The following is a 16,532-nucleotide window of genomic DNA, read 5'->3' as shown; positions in this document are numbered from 1 at the left end:
TAACACAGCTAAGTGTCAGATACTTCACACAGCAGTACTATAACACTGCTAGGTGTCAGATACTTCACACAGCAGTACTATAACACAGCTAGGTGTCAGATACTTCACACAGCAGTACTATAACACTGCTAGGTGTAAGATACTTCACACAGCAGTACTATAACACTGCTAGGTGTAAGATACTTCACACAGCAGTACTATAACACTGCTAGGTGTAAGATACTTCACACAGCAGTACTATAACACTGCTAGGTGTAAGATACTTCACACAGCAGTACTATAACACTGCTAGGTGTAAGATACTTCACACAGCAGTACTATAACACTGCTAGGTGTCAGATACTTCACACAGCAGTACTATAACACAGCTAGGTGTCAGATACTTCACACAGCAGTACTATAACACTGCTAGGTGTAAGATACTTCACACAGCAGTACTATAACACTGCTAGGTGTCAGATACTTCACACAGCAGTACTATAACACTGCTAGGTGTCAGATACTTCACACAGCAGTACTATAACACAGCTAGGTGTCAGATACTTCACACAGCAGTACTATAACACTGCTAGGTGTAAGATACTTCACACAGTAGTACTATAACACTGCTAGGTGTCAGATACTTCACACAGCAGTACTATAACACTGCTAGGTGTCAGATACATCACCCAGCAGTACTATAACACTGCTATGTGTCAGATACTTCACACAGCAGTACTATAACACTGCTAGGTGTAAGATACTTCACACAGCAGTACTATAACACTGCTAGGTGTAAGATACTTCACACAGCAGTACTATAACACTGCTAGGTGTAAGATACTTCACACAGCAGTACTATAACACTGCTAGGTGTCAGATACTTCACACAGCAGTACTATAACACTGCTAGGTGTAAGATACTTCACACAGCAGTACTATAACACTGCTAGGTGTCAGATACTTCACACAGCAGTACTATAACACTGCTAGGTGTCAGATACTTCACACAGCAGTACTATAACACTGCTAGGTGTCAGATACTTCACACAGCAGTACTATAACACTGCTAGGTGTCAGATACTTCACACAGCAGTACTATAACACTGCTAGGTGTCAGATACTTCACACAGCAGTACTATAACACTGCTAGGTGTAAGATACTTCGCCCAAGAGTACTATAACACTGCTAGGTGTCAGATACATCACCCAGCAGTACTATAACACAGCTAGGTGTAAGATACTTCGCCCAAGAGTACTATAACACTGCTAGGTGTCAGATACATCACCCAGCAGTACTATAACACAGCTAGGTGTAAGATACTTCGCCCAAGAGTACTATAACACTGCTAGGTGTCAGATACTTCACACAGCAGTACTATAACACTGCTAGGTGTAAGATACTTCACCCAAGAGTACTATAACACTGCTAGGTGTCAGATACATCAAACAGCAGTACTATATCACTGCTAGGTGTAAGATACTTCGCCCAAGAGTACTATAACACTGCTAGGTGTCAGATACATCAAACAACAGTACTATAACACTGCTAGGTGTCAGATACTTCACCCAGCAGTACTATAACACCGCTGTGTGTAAGATACTTCACCCAACAGTACTATAACACCACTAGGTGTAAGGTGCTTCACTCAGCAGTACTATAACACTGCTAGGTGTCAGATACTTCAAACAGCAGTACTATATCACTGCTAGGTGTCAGATACTTCACCCAGCAGTACTATAACACTGCTAAGTGTCAGATACTTCACCTAGCTGTACTATAACACTGCTAGGTGTCAGATACATCATGCAGCAGTGCTATAACACTTCAAGGTGTCAGATAAATCACCTATCAGTACTATAACACCGCTAGGTGTAAGATACTTCACCCAACAGTACTACAACACCGTTAGGTGTAAGATGCTTCACTCAGCAGTACTATAACACTGCTAGGCGTTAGATACATCACCCAGCAGTACTATAACACTGCTAGGTGTAAGATATTTCACCCAACAGTACTATAACACTGCTAGGTGTAAGATACTTCATCCAGCAGTACTATAATACTGCTAGTCATAAGATACTTCACCCAGCAGTACTATAACACTGCTAGTCGTAAGATACTTCACCCAGCAGTACTATAACACTGCTAGTTGTAAGATACTTCATCCAGCAGTACTATAACACTGCTAGTTGTAAGATACTTCACCCAGCAGTACTATAACACTGCTAGTCGTAAGATACTTCATCCAGCAGTACTATACCTAACACTTCAAACCTCATTTTAAATGTTGAATATTACAGAGACTTATTACTACATTTTTATAATTTTATCCATTACATAATTTTTTTTTCATTACATAATTCATGTGTTACCCTCATCGCCTTGTTCTAATGTTCACTTTTAATTTCCTTCTTTTACACACTTTCACAAATCTGTCCACCAACCTTCACAACTTCTCTTTACAATCTCCTAAAAACACAGTGTCATCAGCAAAAAGCAAGTGACAACTCCTATTTTGTATTAGATTTTGCATATTTTAATAACACCCCCTCCCCCTGACACCGTACCAATTACTTCTTTTACAACCTCATCTATTGGTATGTTAAACAACCATGATGACATCACGCATCCCTGTTTAAGGCGTGCATTTACTGAAAATAATCTTCCTCTCTCCTACATCCTCATAAAAACTCTTAACAGCATTCAGTAACCTACCACCTATTCCATACACTTGCAACATCTGCCACAATACTTCCCTGTCAACCCTATCATGAAAGCAACAAAAACATCCTTACCTTTACCTAAATATTGTTTATTTTCAAGCTTCAATATAAACACTTGGTTTACACATCCCCTACCCATTTCTAAAACCTTGTTCATCTGTGATCCTGCTCTCTGTGTTACTCTTAATTCTTTCAATAACAACTCTACCATACACTTTACCTGATATACTCAACAGGCTTATTCCACTCTAACTTTTACACTCTCTTTTGTTTTCTTCATACAAAGGAACTATGCATGGTCTCTGCTAACCCCTAGGTACATTTCCCTCTTTCATACATTTATACTGAACAAAAGCACCAACCACATCAAAACTATATCCCCACCTGATTCTAACATTTCTGTCTTGATACCATCTATCCTAACTGCTTTACCCAATTTCATTGTACACACTTCCTCACTCACCACCACTCATATAAACTTGCATATATACTGCATCTTAAGGTACAATTTTTTATTTAGGTCTTAAAGGAGAGAATTTTCAAAAATTATCACTGTTTATACATGTGTACCAAAATAACTTTTCATCTTGATAAAATGTTAAAATAACAAATTTAGCTAATGAAAAACCTGAACAAAAAAGTACTATAATTAAAAACAAAGTATTCATCTAGATTGTTTTTAAATGAAATATTTTCATGGTAAATAGAACTATAGATTAGTGACTACAAATTAACACAATGAGACTCAATCTTAGTAATCATCACAGTACAGTGGACCCCCGGTTAACGATATTTTTTCACTCCAGAAGTATGTTCAGGTGCCAGTACTGACCGAATTTTTTCCCATAAGAAATATTGTGAAGTAGATTAGTCCATTTCAGACCCCCAAACATACACGTACAAATGCACTTACATAAATACACTTACATAATTGGTCGCATTCGGAGGTAATCGTTATGCGGGGGTCCACTGTATATATAGCAAATTCACTTCATTGCATTACAGTATCTTGTAGTACAATGAGGTTCTTAACATTGGTAACTATGTGTATTATCACAGTATATAAAGCAAATTCACTTCTTTGAGAGCCTGTAGTTCCACAAGTACAGATAAAGTAAACAAAGACATATTGGTTTTATTACCTCAAGCTCTTCCACAACTTTACCATTACATACTTAATTCAAAAATATATTTCTAATTTGAGTTGTACTAACATGGAATACAGCAGCAAGATGTAGATTAACTTGTATGTTGCACCACTGCTTGTACATTATTATTGTAAGTGTTATCAAACATGTAAGAATAATTACAATCAGCTTGTCATACTGCACTCAGGCACAACACAAGGAGCAATTATATAAAACTGATATACAGCAGGCCAAGATGAAGCACTATATATGACACTGCTAGGTGTCAGATACATCACACAGCAGTACTATAACACAGCTAGGTGTAAGATACTTCGCCCAAGAGTACTATAACACTGCTAGGTGTCAGATACTTCACACAGCAGTACTATAACACTGCTAGGTGTCAGATACTTCACACAGCAGTACTATAACACTGCTAGGTGTCAGATACATCACACAGCAGTACTATAACACAGCTAGGTGTAAGATACTTCGCCCAAGAGTACTATAACACTGCTAGGTGTCAGATTCTTCACCCAGCAGTACTATAACACTGCTAGGTGTCAGATAAATCACCCAACAGTACTATAACACCACTAGGTGTAAGGTGCTTCACTCAGCAGTACTATAACACTGCTAGTCGTTAGATACATCACCCAGCAGTACTATAACACTGCTAAGTGTCAAATACTTCACCTAGCTGTACTATAACACTGCTAGGTGTCAGATACATCATGCAGCAGTGCTATAACACTTCAAGGTGTCAGATAAATCACCCAACAGTACTATAACACCGCTAGGTGTAAGATACTTCACCCAACAGTACTATAACACCGTTAGGTGTAAGATGCTTCACTCAGCAGTACTATAACACTGCTAGTCGTTAGATACATCACCCAGCAGTACTATAACACTGCTAAGAGTCAGATACTTCACCCAGCAGTACTATAACACTGCTAGGTGTAAGATATTTCACCCAACAGTACTATAACACTGCTAGGTGTAAGATACTTCACCCAACAGTACTATAACACTGCTAGGTGTAAGATACTTCACCCAGAAATACTATAACACTGCTAGTCATAAGATACTTCACCCAGCAGTACTATAACATTGCTAGGTGAAAGATACTTAACCCAGTAGTACTATAACACTGCTAGGTATCAGATACTTCACCCAGTAGTACTATAACACTGCTAGGTGTAAGATACTTCACCCAGTAGTACTATAACACTGCTATGTGTCAGATACTTCACCCAGTAGTACTATAACACTGCTAGGTGTAAGATACTTCACCCAGAAATACTATAACACTGCTAGTCGTAAGATACTTCACCCAGCAGTACTATAACACTGCTAGGTGTCAGATACTTCACCCAGTAGTACTATAACACTGCTAGGTATCAGATACTTCACCCAGTAGTACTATAACACTGCTATGTGTCAGATACTTCACCCAGCAGTACTATAACACTGCTAGGTGTAAGATACTTCACCCAGAAATACTATAACACTGCTAGTCATAAGATACTTCACCCAGCAGTACTATAACACTGCTAGTCGTACGATACTTCACCCAGCAGTACTATAACACTGCTAGGTGTCAGATACTTCACCCAGTAGTACTATAACACTGCTAGGTATCAGATACTTCACCCAGTAGTACTATAACACTGCTAGTCGTAAGATACTTCATCCAGCAGTACTATAACACTGCTAGTCGTAAGATACTTCATCCAGCAGTACTATACCTAACACTTCAAACCTCATTTTAAATGTTGAATATTACAGAGACTTATTACTACATTTTTATAATTTTATCCATTACATAATTTTTTTTTCATTACATAATTCATGTGTTACCCTCATCGCCTTGTTCTAATGTTCACTTTTAATTTCCTTCTTTTACACACTTTCACAAATCTGTCCACCAACCTTCACAACTTCTCTTTACAATCTCCTAAAAACACAGTGTCATCAGCAAAAAGCAAGTGATAACTCCTATTTTGTATTAGATTTTGCATATTTTAATAACACCCCCTCCCCCTGACACCGTACCAATTACTTCTTTTACAACCTCATCTATTGGTATGTTAAACAACCATGATGACATCACGCATCCCTGTTTAAGGCGTGCATTTACTGAAAATAATCTTCCTCTCTCCTACATCCTCATAAAAACTCTTAACAGCATTCAGTAACCTACCACCTATTCCATACACTTGCAACATCTGCCACAATACTTCCCTGTCCACCCTATCATGAAAGCAACAAAAACATCCTTACTTTCACCTAAATATTGTTTATTTTCAAGCTTCAATATAAACACTTGGTTTACACATCCCCTACCCATTTCTAAAACCTTGTTCATCTGTGATCCTGCTCTCTGTGTTACTCTTAATTCTTTCAATAACAACTCTACCATACACTTTACCTGATATACTCAACAGGCTTATTCCACTCTAACTTTTACACTCTCTTTTGTTTCCTTCATACAAAGGAACTATGCATGGTCTCTGCTAACCCCTAGGTACATTTCCCTCTTTCATACATTTATATTGAACAAAAGCACCAACCACATCAAAACTATATCCCCACCTGATTCTAACATTTCTGTCTTGATACCATCTATCCTAACTGCTTTACCCCATTTCATTTTACACACTTCCTCACTCACCACCACTCATATAAACTCGCATACATACCGCATCTTAAAGTACAATTTTTTATTTAGGCCTTAAAGGAGAGAATTTAAAAAAAATTATCACTGCTTATACATTTGTACCAAAAGTAACTTTTCATCTTCATAAAATGTTGAAATAACTTAAAAAAAAATATATATTTAGCTCATGAAAAACCTGAACAAAAACGTCATTAAAAACAAAGTATTCATCTAGACTCTTTTTAAATAAAATATTTTCATGCTTAACAGAACTTTTGATTAGTGGCTACATTACATAATTATACAACGTTAGTAATCATCAGTATTGCAAGACAATACCAGACAGGCCATCTTAGCAATGTGAGACAAGCCACAGGGGTGGAAATCTTCAGGGAAAGTTTTCTCAGAGTACGGCAGAGTAATGACACAAGATACAGCTAGTGTCACCACACTACCCTACTCTGAGAAAACTTCCCCTCATCTCTCCTGCTGCTACTCTTGTAACATTGCATATCTCTTGATGATGCACGAAGATGTGTGAAAGTGCTTGTACTGAAGATTTCCATCCCCCATGGCTTATCTTTTTGGGCCACCTGCTTCTGTGGGATATGGCCGGTTTGTTGAAAGAATATACAGTGGACCCCCGGTTAACGATATTTTTTCACTCCAGAAGTATGTTCAGGTGCCAGTACTGACCGAATTTGTTCCCATAAGAAATATTGTGAAGTAGATTAGTCCATTTCAGACCCCCAAACATACACGTACAAACGCACTTACATAAATACACTTACATAATTGGTCGCATTCGGAGGTAATCGCTATGCGGGGGTCCACTGTATATGTTTTCAATACAGTGAGATTCTTAACTTTAGTAATCATTATCACAGTACACACAGCAAATTCATCTCATTGTATTACAATACTCTGTAGTACAATGAGACTCTTAACATTCATAATTATTATCAGAGCACTTAAATTCATTTCTTTGTGAGCTTGTAGTTTCACAAGTACAGATAAAGTAAATAAAGACACATTGGTTTTATTACCTCAAGATGGGATGGGAGAGAGGAGAGGGGGAGATGGGATGGTAGTGGTGCATGAGAGAAGGGAGGGGGAGATGGGATGGTAGATGAACATGAGAGAAGGGAGGGGAAGATGGGATGGTAGTGGAGTATGAGAGAAGGGAGGGGAAGATGGGATGGTAGATGAACATGAGAGAAGGGAGGGGAAGATGGGATGGTAGTGGAGTATGAGAGAAGGGAGGGGAAGATGGGATGGTAGATGAACATGAGAGAAGGGAGGGGAAGATGGGATGGTAGTGGAGTATGAGAGAAGGGAGGGGAAGATGGGATGGTAGCGGAATATGAGAGAAGGGAGGGGGAGATGGGATGGTAGATGAACATGAAAGAAGGGAGGGGAAGATAGGATGGTAGATGAACACGAGAGAAGGGAGGGGGAGATGGGATGGTAGATGAACATGAGAGAAGGGAGGGGAAGATGGGCTGTTAGTGGTGTATGAAAGAAGGGAGGGGGAGATGGAATGGTAGATGAACATGAAAGAAGGGAGGGGGAGATGGGATGGTAGTGAAGTATGAGAGAAGGGAGGGGGAGATGGGATGGTAGATGAACATGAGAGAAGGGAGGGGGAGATGGGATGGTAGATGAACATGAAAGAAGGGAGGGGGAGATGGGATGGTAGATGAACATGAAAGAAGGGAGGGGGAGATGGGATGGTAGTGAAGTATGAGAGAAGGGAGGGGGAGATGGGATGGTAGATGAACATGAAAGAAGGGAGGGGGAGATGGGATGGTAGTGAAGTATGAGAGAAGGGAGGGGGAGATGGGATGGTAGATGAACATGAAAGAAGGGAGGGGGAGATGGGATGGTAGTGAAGTATGAGAGAAGGGAGGGGGAGATGGGATGGTAGATGAACATGAAAGAAGGGAGGGGGAGAGGGGATGGTAGATGAACATGAGAGAAGGGAGGGTAAGATGGGATGGTAGTGGAGTATGAGAGAAGGGAGGGGGAAATGGGATGGTAGATGAACATGAGAGAAGGGAGGGGAAGATAGGATGGTAGTGGAGTATGAGAGAAGGGAGATGGAGATGGGATGGTAGATGAACATGAAAGAAGGGAGGGGAAAATGGGATGGTAGATGAACATGAAAGAAGGGAGGGGGAGATGGGATGGTGGATGAAAATGAGAGAAGGGAGGGAGAGATGGGATGATAGATGAACATGAGAGAAGGGAGGGGGAGATGGGATGGTAGATGTGTCAGTATAGCTACTGAATTCCCCATACTTATACTTATGTAGTATATTGTAGGTCGTATCATCCATGCATACATTTAGGCTCCCTTTCAGTAGGCTCAGTGACTAGGATGTGTGACGTCACGTGATGCTCTTGTGAGCGCTGCATGCTCGTCCTCATTCTCAGTTCTCCACGCATAGGCCTAGAAACAGGACAGGCAGTTTGGGCTCTCCCCTCTCACACTCTACTAATATAGGTGTTAACACCCAACGACTGTGTTTAACTCCAACCATCACATCTCTATGAACCCTTTCCACAGAAGAACATGAGAGAAGGGAGGGGAAGATGGGATGGTAGTGGTGTTTGAGAGAAAAGAAGGGAAGATGGAATGGTAGATGAACATGAGAGAAGGGAGGGGGAGATGGGATGGTAGATGAACATGAGAGAAGGGAGGGGAAGATGGGCTGGTAGTGGTGTATGAAAAAAGGGAGGGGGAGACAGAATGGTAGATGAACATGAAAGAAGGGATGGGAAAATGGGATGGTAGATGAACATGAAAGAAGGGAGGGGGAGATGGGATGGTAGATGAACATGAAAGAAGGGAGGGGGAGATAGGATGGTAGTGGTGTTTGAGAGAAGGGAGGGGAAGATGGAATGGTAGATGAACATGAGAGAAGGGAGGGGGAGATGGGATGGTAGTGGTGTTTGAGAGAAGGGAGGGGAAGATGGGATGGTAGATGAACATGAAAGAAGGGAGGGGGAGATGAAATGGTAGTGGTGTTTGAGAGAAGGGAGGGAAGATGGAATGGTAGATGAACATGAGAGAAGGGAGGGGAAGATGAGATGGCAGTGGAGTATGAGAGAAGAGAGGGAAGATGGAATGGTAGATGAACATGAGAGAAGGGAGGGGAAGATGAGATGGCAGTGGAGTATGAGAGAAGAGAGGGAAGATGGGATGGTAGTGGAGTATGAGAGAAGAGAGGGAAGATGGGATGGTAGTGGAGTATGAGAGAAGAGAGGGAAGATGGGATGGCAGTGGAGTATGAGAGAAGAGAGGGAAGATGGGATGGCAGTGGAGTATGAGAGAAGAGAGGGAAGATGGGATGGTAGTGGAGTATGAGAGAAGAGAGGGAAGATGGGATGGTAGTGGAGTATGAGAGAAGAGAGGGAAGATGGGATGGCAGTGGAGTATGAGAGAAGAGAGGGAAGATGGGATGGCAGTGGAGTATGAGAGAAGAGAGGGAAGATGGGATGGCAGTGGAGTATGAGAGAAGAGAGGGAAGATGGGATGGTAATACTGTAATAATTCATCTAGTAGAAAAATATTACAAATTAATCATCAACATCTGAATCTACAAATGGCACATTCAGTGTAAATTTTTCACTAATAGTACTACCATTTTCATTCTTTATAACTATATATATGTCTGTAAATAAAGAACCAGTTTCTACATTCAACCTGTCAGCACTACGACTGAGGCAAATAAATCTAGTGGTACCTGAAAACTGCCTACACACCCACCCATCTACATTATGCATATGGGCTTGGGTCTGCTTGTGACAAGCAGCAGCTACTTTGCACTGTGAAATATTGCTTATATTTGACCAATCTTCACATCCTTTATTTAGGAATGTTTCAAAACTGTTTTCACTGACACATGTTTTGTTATTTGTGTGTCTGTCTTGAAAGCTTTGCTCCTGGGAACTCTTTCTATATACTTCACAACACCCACCTTCATCTTTGTCAATAAAACCCTCAGTCTGTCTTCCTGACTGGCTTGCTAAGATGTCTGATCTCATGTTCATGTTTGCATTATTTTCTATATTAACATCATCTTCATTACTGTTCATGTCAACAGAGAAAAAAGAATTAATGGATTTCCAACTTAAAGGAATCTCAATATTGGGACAACTGGATATAGGAGAAGGAACATTTTCTATAACAACTTCATCATCAGACCTTTCCATACTTGCTTCTGCATTTCCTTTAACATTAGAGTCTGGAATTAAATAATCATTTTTTAAAACACTGGCTACAAAACTGTCTCCAACAGACTTTTTAACATTACTAATTTCATCACATATTTCGCGAGTTTGTTTCAGGCCATCATTAACCATTTTGGCCAATTCATCATTTTCAGTCAAATCAAGAGTCCCTACAGGATATCTGACAAACTCCTTATCTAAACTAGTAAGACCATTTCCTTCATCCCTTTTAGGTTTATCACCTGGTGTCAACAACAATGGAGCTTCCTTTAGTAAATAACTATTAGTATGACAATGCTGAACTTTGTTTGAAGGTGTGAAGCCAAGACACTGTGAAGACATATTAGTAAGTTCTCCATCTGATTTCATCATCACTTTATCATGTGTAGATATTAATGACTGTGGAAACACAATATCTTCACATTCTTTACTTTCTATTTGATGTGACTCTTTCAATATATCCTTCTTTTTCTTTATTATTTTCCTAGTGTTTGATGAAGTATGTGGCTCCTCTGCAAACTCGTTTATATTTGCTTTGTGTACTTCACCAGCTTTATTTCTTGTTACATTCTGGTTCGAAAAAACTTCAATGTCAGGAACACTTGATGTAAAAGTATGTGCCTCTTTTGCATAAGGTTTAACCACACAGGTTTTCCCATGTACTTCTACATTTTTCACAGTTTTAGAGGTTCCATTTTCATTCACAGTTTTGTTCATATTATCTTTTGTTTTAGCAATTCTAGTTGATGTATTATTTATTTGATTGCCTCTCTTTTCCTTATTATTTTTAAATATATTACTATCACTACTGGCTAGAGTCAATGTTTTGTTATTTGTGTGTCTGTCTTGAGAACTTTGCTCCTGGGAACTCTTTCTATATACTTCACAACACCCACCTTTATCTTTGTCTATAAAACCCTCAGTCTGTCTTCCTGACTGGCTTGCTAAGATGTCTGATCTCTTGTTCATGTTTACATTATTTTCTATATTAACATCATCTTCATTACTATTCATGTCAACAGAGAAAAAAGAGTTAATGGTTCCCCAACTTAAAGGAATCTCAATATTGGGACAACTGGATATAGGAGAAGGAACATTTTCTATAACAACTTCATCATCAGACCTTTCCATACTTGCTTCTGCATTTCCTTTAACATTAGAGTCTGGAATTAAATAATCATTTTTTAAAACACTGGCTACAAAACTGTCTCCAACAGATTTTTTAACATTACTAATTTCATCACATATTTCACGAGTTTGTTTCAGGCCATCATTAACCATTTTGGCCAATTCATCATTTTCAGTCAAATCAAGAGTCCCTACAGGATATCTGACAAACTCCTTATCTAAACTACTAAGACCATTTCCTTCATCCGTTTTAGGTTTATCACCTGGTGTCAACAACAATGGAGCTTCCTTTAGTAAATAACTATTAGTATGACAATGCTGAACTTTGTTTGAAGGTGTGAAGCCAAGACACTGTGAAGACATATTAGTAAGCTCTCCATCTGATTCCATCATCACTTTATCATGTGTAGATATTAATGACTGTGGAAACACAATATCTTCACATTCTTTACTTTCTATTTGATGTGACTCTTTCAATATATCCTTCTTTTTCTTTATTATTTTCCTAGTGTTTGATGAAGTATGTGGCTCCTCTGCAAACTCATTTATATTTGCCTTGTGTGCTTCACCAGCTTTATTTCTTGTTACGTTCTGGTTTGAAAGAACTTCAGTGTCAGGAACACTTGATGTAAAAGTATGTGCCTCTTTTGCATAAGGTTTAACCACACAGGTTTTCCCATGTACTTCTACATTTTTCACAGTTTTTGAGGCCCCATCTCCATTCACAATTTTGTTCATATTATCCTTTGTTTTAGTAATTCTAGTTGATGTATTATTTATTTCATTGCCTCTCTTTTTCTTTTTCTTATTTTTAAATATATTACTATCACTACTGGATAAAGTCAATTTATTGTTTTTAATGCAGCAAGTGTTTTCTCCAGGATGTGTGAGAACATCATACTTATTTGAACTATGGTGAAGTCCTTCAACATGTTTCTGCTGCTTATGTTTCAGTGATGGTAAAACTATATTTTTATTTGGCAAGTTGTCTGATGTATTACATAAATGACTTGCAGAAGTTTGAGAAACAGTCACTTTAGGTTCTTCACTTTCTACCTCACAATACAGTTGCAATCTACTCTTCTTTCTTACTTTTCCACTGGATGTAATGCCTGAGGCTTCACTTTTTTTGGAGTCAGATTTATTCTTATCAATAAAACCACTGGTGCCTTTTGTTAAAGGTAACAAATGATTTTCTGAACTAAGATTCTGGGGAATATCTATGTCAGATACATATGATATTGGAGAGGGGGCTTTTTCAACATAGGTTTCCATACATATGTCAGCAGGCTTTTCTATTATGGGCATTCTCTTCTCATCTTCCCTTATATGAAAAGCCCTTTTTGATGTATTTTTACTGCTTCTCTCTGAATATTTCCTCTTTTTATTATTACCAGCAATAATTATTTTACTATCATTCAAATCTGTGCTCAATAGGGATCTTTTACCCAAGTTATGATTATATGAATTAGTATTGGTACTCTCTTTATTGTATGTGAGCCATTTTCCTTTATGTGAAGAAGACTGAAAACCTGTTGAGAGGTATTGGAGATCCTGCAAAGAACAATTAGTAAGCTTTTCCTCTGATCTATTAGGAAATCCCTTTTGAATATGCTGACATCCTGTAGCCTGTGGAACAATATTCTTGCTTTTATTTTCTCTGTTATGGCACTTTAGTATTTTAGTCCTTATTTTCTTTGTTAATTTTCTGTTGGTTATGTTGTGTGGCTCCTCTTCAAAATCATCTTCTGATTCACATAATTTTAAAATCTTATTTCTTGGTGAAACTGCTGGATTATGTAGCTTCAGTTTTGAAGCTTCACAGTTCATGGATTTAAATGTGTATTTAGTGTTAATAAAAGAGTCAGTGACCTGTGAAGTGTTGTCATCTAATGGAGTTTTCAAACTATGACTCAGAGAAATGTCCCTGTTACCACAATTAGACACCTCCTCTACATTAATTTCATCACCATGAGTAATTTGCACATCAGTTTTCTTTTTGACTTTTGATTCTCTCTCTCCACTCACACTTTTGCTCACACTGTCAGGTGAAGAAGAAATTTTTGTCTTTGTTTTTCTCTTTAGCTTAATGTTGGTATTTTCTATTGCCATGTTATTACTAGTTACAGTCATTTCATCACTGTCACTAAAACTATTATGTCCTTGAGGGCTTGTGACAAAGTCATCATTATCTGAACTAGAATAACTATTTCCTCCAACAAGCTTGATCTGTTCATGGTTTGCTGATGACAAAGGTAAAGGATTCATGGCCAAGTTGCCTAAAGAATGAATCTGTTGGTGTTCATTTTGAAGTGTCTTATTTATTTTTGTTCTATGAAAACCCTGAAGGCTTGTTTTATGTGTCGAAATATTATCGTTGGCTGTTCGTGATTTTTTATATGTGATACTGATTATATTACTTATGTTAGATGGAGTCTGTATGTCTCCATCTTTTTCATACACTTCATCATTTTTATTTCTTGGTGTTATTTTATGATATACCTTTTGTTCTGAGATGTTACATGCACTGAGGCTAAAGGAAACACGGCGCATCTTATTTAAACTCTTTTTCTGATCAGCATGACTGTTTGAAAACTTCTTAGAATCACTACACTCAGACACTGCCTCACTGTTGTTTCTAGGAAGTGCTTCTTCATTATTACTGACCATCACTCGTCTTACACATCCTGGTCTACTTTTTAACAACCAATCATCAATGGTACTTTGTCTGCCTTTTGAAAGTTCTGTTTTTGTTTGATTATGTATAGTATCTATGCTTTTGTTCAAGGTGTTGATGCCTGTTTTTTTTTCATTATCATCGACTTTGTTTCTTGTGTTCTTCACTTTCTTGTGGTGAGCCTCCATTGTCTTTTTCATTCTTCCTTTTATTTATAATAATAAATTTTTCTTCACATACGTCATTTCTCTATGTATATCCATTTGTAAACCTTTGGTGTATATGTGATACTTCATCTGCTCTGGTGGAGCCTTCCATAAGATGCTGCCTCTTCTCTCTTCTTATAAACTTGCTTCTTGCATCTGCTAAAAGAAAAACTATTATATGCTCATGCCATTTATACACATAAATGCCTACATAGTTATTATTATAGATTCTATAATTACAATACCAGACACAATATTTAATGAACATTATGGAAAATATTACATTTACATTAACCAAATACGTATAGAAATATTATTTACTTTATTCGGTTAATATCATCGACTCACCAATCCAAATGAAGCAATGTAACCCAATAAAGGAGAAATGAAAGCTTTTCTTCTTTTTACATTTAGTAATTTATTTTTGTCAGAACGAATAAGCGTAAATTGGCTCAGTCTACTTACGACCAACCTAGCATAGCAATGCTCTTCTGTGCTACTGTACTACTACCACTACTACTGTTACTACTACTACTACTACCACCACCACCACTACTACTGTTACTACTGCCACCAGTACTACTGTTACTACTACTACTACTACCACTGCTACTGTTACTACTACTACCACCACCACCACCACCACTACTACTGTTACTACTACTGCCACCACTATTACTGCCTCCACTACTACTGTTACTACTACTACCACCACCACTACTGCTACTATTACTACTACTACTACTACTACTGTTACTAATGCTATGACCATTATTAACGTTACTACTACTGCTACCACTACTACTGTTACTACTTCTGCTACCACTACTACTGTTACTACTACAGGTCCTCCATCACAAATCCGGCATCATTGGGACCTGTAGTGTGCCGGATTACTGAGTTTGCCGAATTACGGAGTGGTTAGGTTAGAATACACTTAATAAAATTAACCAACTTGACTTACACAGTTCATTGAACATCGGCAAAAATCGAACATTTCCGCTACTTTGAGCTCAATTTCAAGGTACTTTTCATCATGAAAACAATCAAAATCATGTCTATTTCTGTAATATATCTTCCATTCTATCAAATGAGTCCAAAAAATGAGAATACAACCATAAAAACCATACGAAAATATACTGCAAAGAGGCGGGTAATGGCTGAGAAGTGAACTCCCTTATTTATCGTCCGTCTTTTTTATTTTTGTTGTACGTTAAGAAGCATCTTTCCATCATACATTGCCCAAGTTTCAATGAGATAGCCCAACAAACAACCGAGAAAAAAAAATATTTACCAAAAATCATATATGGCAAGCCCAAGCCAGGTACTGGAAATAAGTCACTTTGTCTGGCTTTTCTGGGTTATCCTAGGTTCTCTATACATACACTGCTATGTATTTTAATCTATGTAACTGTATTTGTGTATACCTGAATAAGCTTTACTTCTAGTCTGTCAAATGAGTACAAGAAACTGCCCATTCACTTATTTCAACTACCCAATAAAGTGGTCAGAAATTGGCAATTTGGCCAATTTCAACAGATGCCAATTTCAAAATAGGGTCCAGAATAAACAATGCAGACATTCCTGGCACTAAAATAACATTTTCTCTGTTCATTAGTCACGGCTACAGGCCCCTCTTATATTACTCTTGCTTACCATTTGAAATTTTTATTCACAAAAAATAGAAGATTTACTATTATGCAGACTACTGCATTATTGTAATAATTGTATAAATAACGTCAATCCATTCTTGACTCCGTATTGGAATTTAGACTGGCAGGTGGACA

The 16,532-nt window shown here is 38.2% G+C and overlaps 1 protein-coding gene across 2 annotated transcripts in view; it reads right to left on the bottom strand.

Moving 5' to 3' along the window:
- Positions 1-1,039: 1,039 nt before the first annotated feature.
- Positions 1,040-16,532, bottom strand: part of LOC138854990 (MATH and LRR domain-containing protein PFE0570w-like) — a 54,986-nt gene continuing 39,493 nt past the window's right edge. The window contains exon 2 of one of the 2 annotated variants that reach the window (XM_070101483.1): positions 1,040-14,901. In XM_070101483.1, the coding sequence (XP_069957584.1) occupies positions 10,081-14,739 (4,659 nt within the window). In that variant the 5' untranslated portion in view covers positions 14,740-14,901 and the 3' untranslated portion in view covers positions 1,040-10,080. Of the gene's footprint in view, positions 14,905-16,532 lie in introns of both variants that reach the window. The other variant, XM_070101475.1, reaches the window with a different exon arrangement.

The sequence above is a fragment of the Cherax quadricarinatus genome, chromosome 5 (genome assembly GCF_038502225.1).
Source record: "Cherax quadricarinatus isolate ZL_2023a chromosome 5, ASM3850222v1, whole genome shotgun sequence".
Lineage (NCBI taxonomy): Eukaryota > Metazoa > Arthropoda > Malacostraca > Decapoda > Parastacidae > Cherax > Cherax quadricarinatus.
The sequence above is the reverse complement of the archived record's forward strand: the minus strand, read 5'-3'. Positions and strand labels throughout refer to the sequence as shown.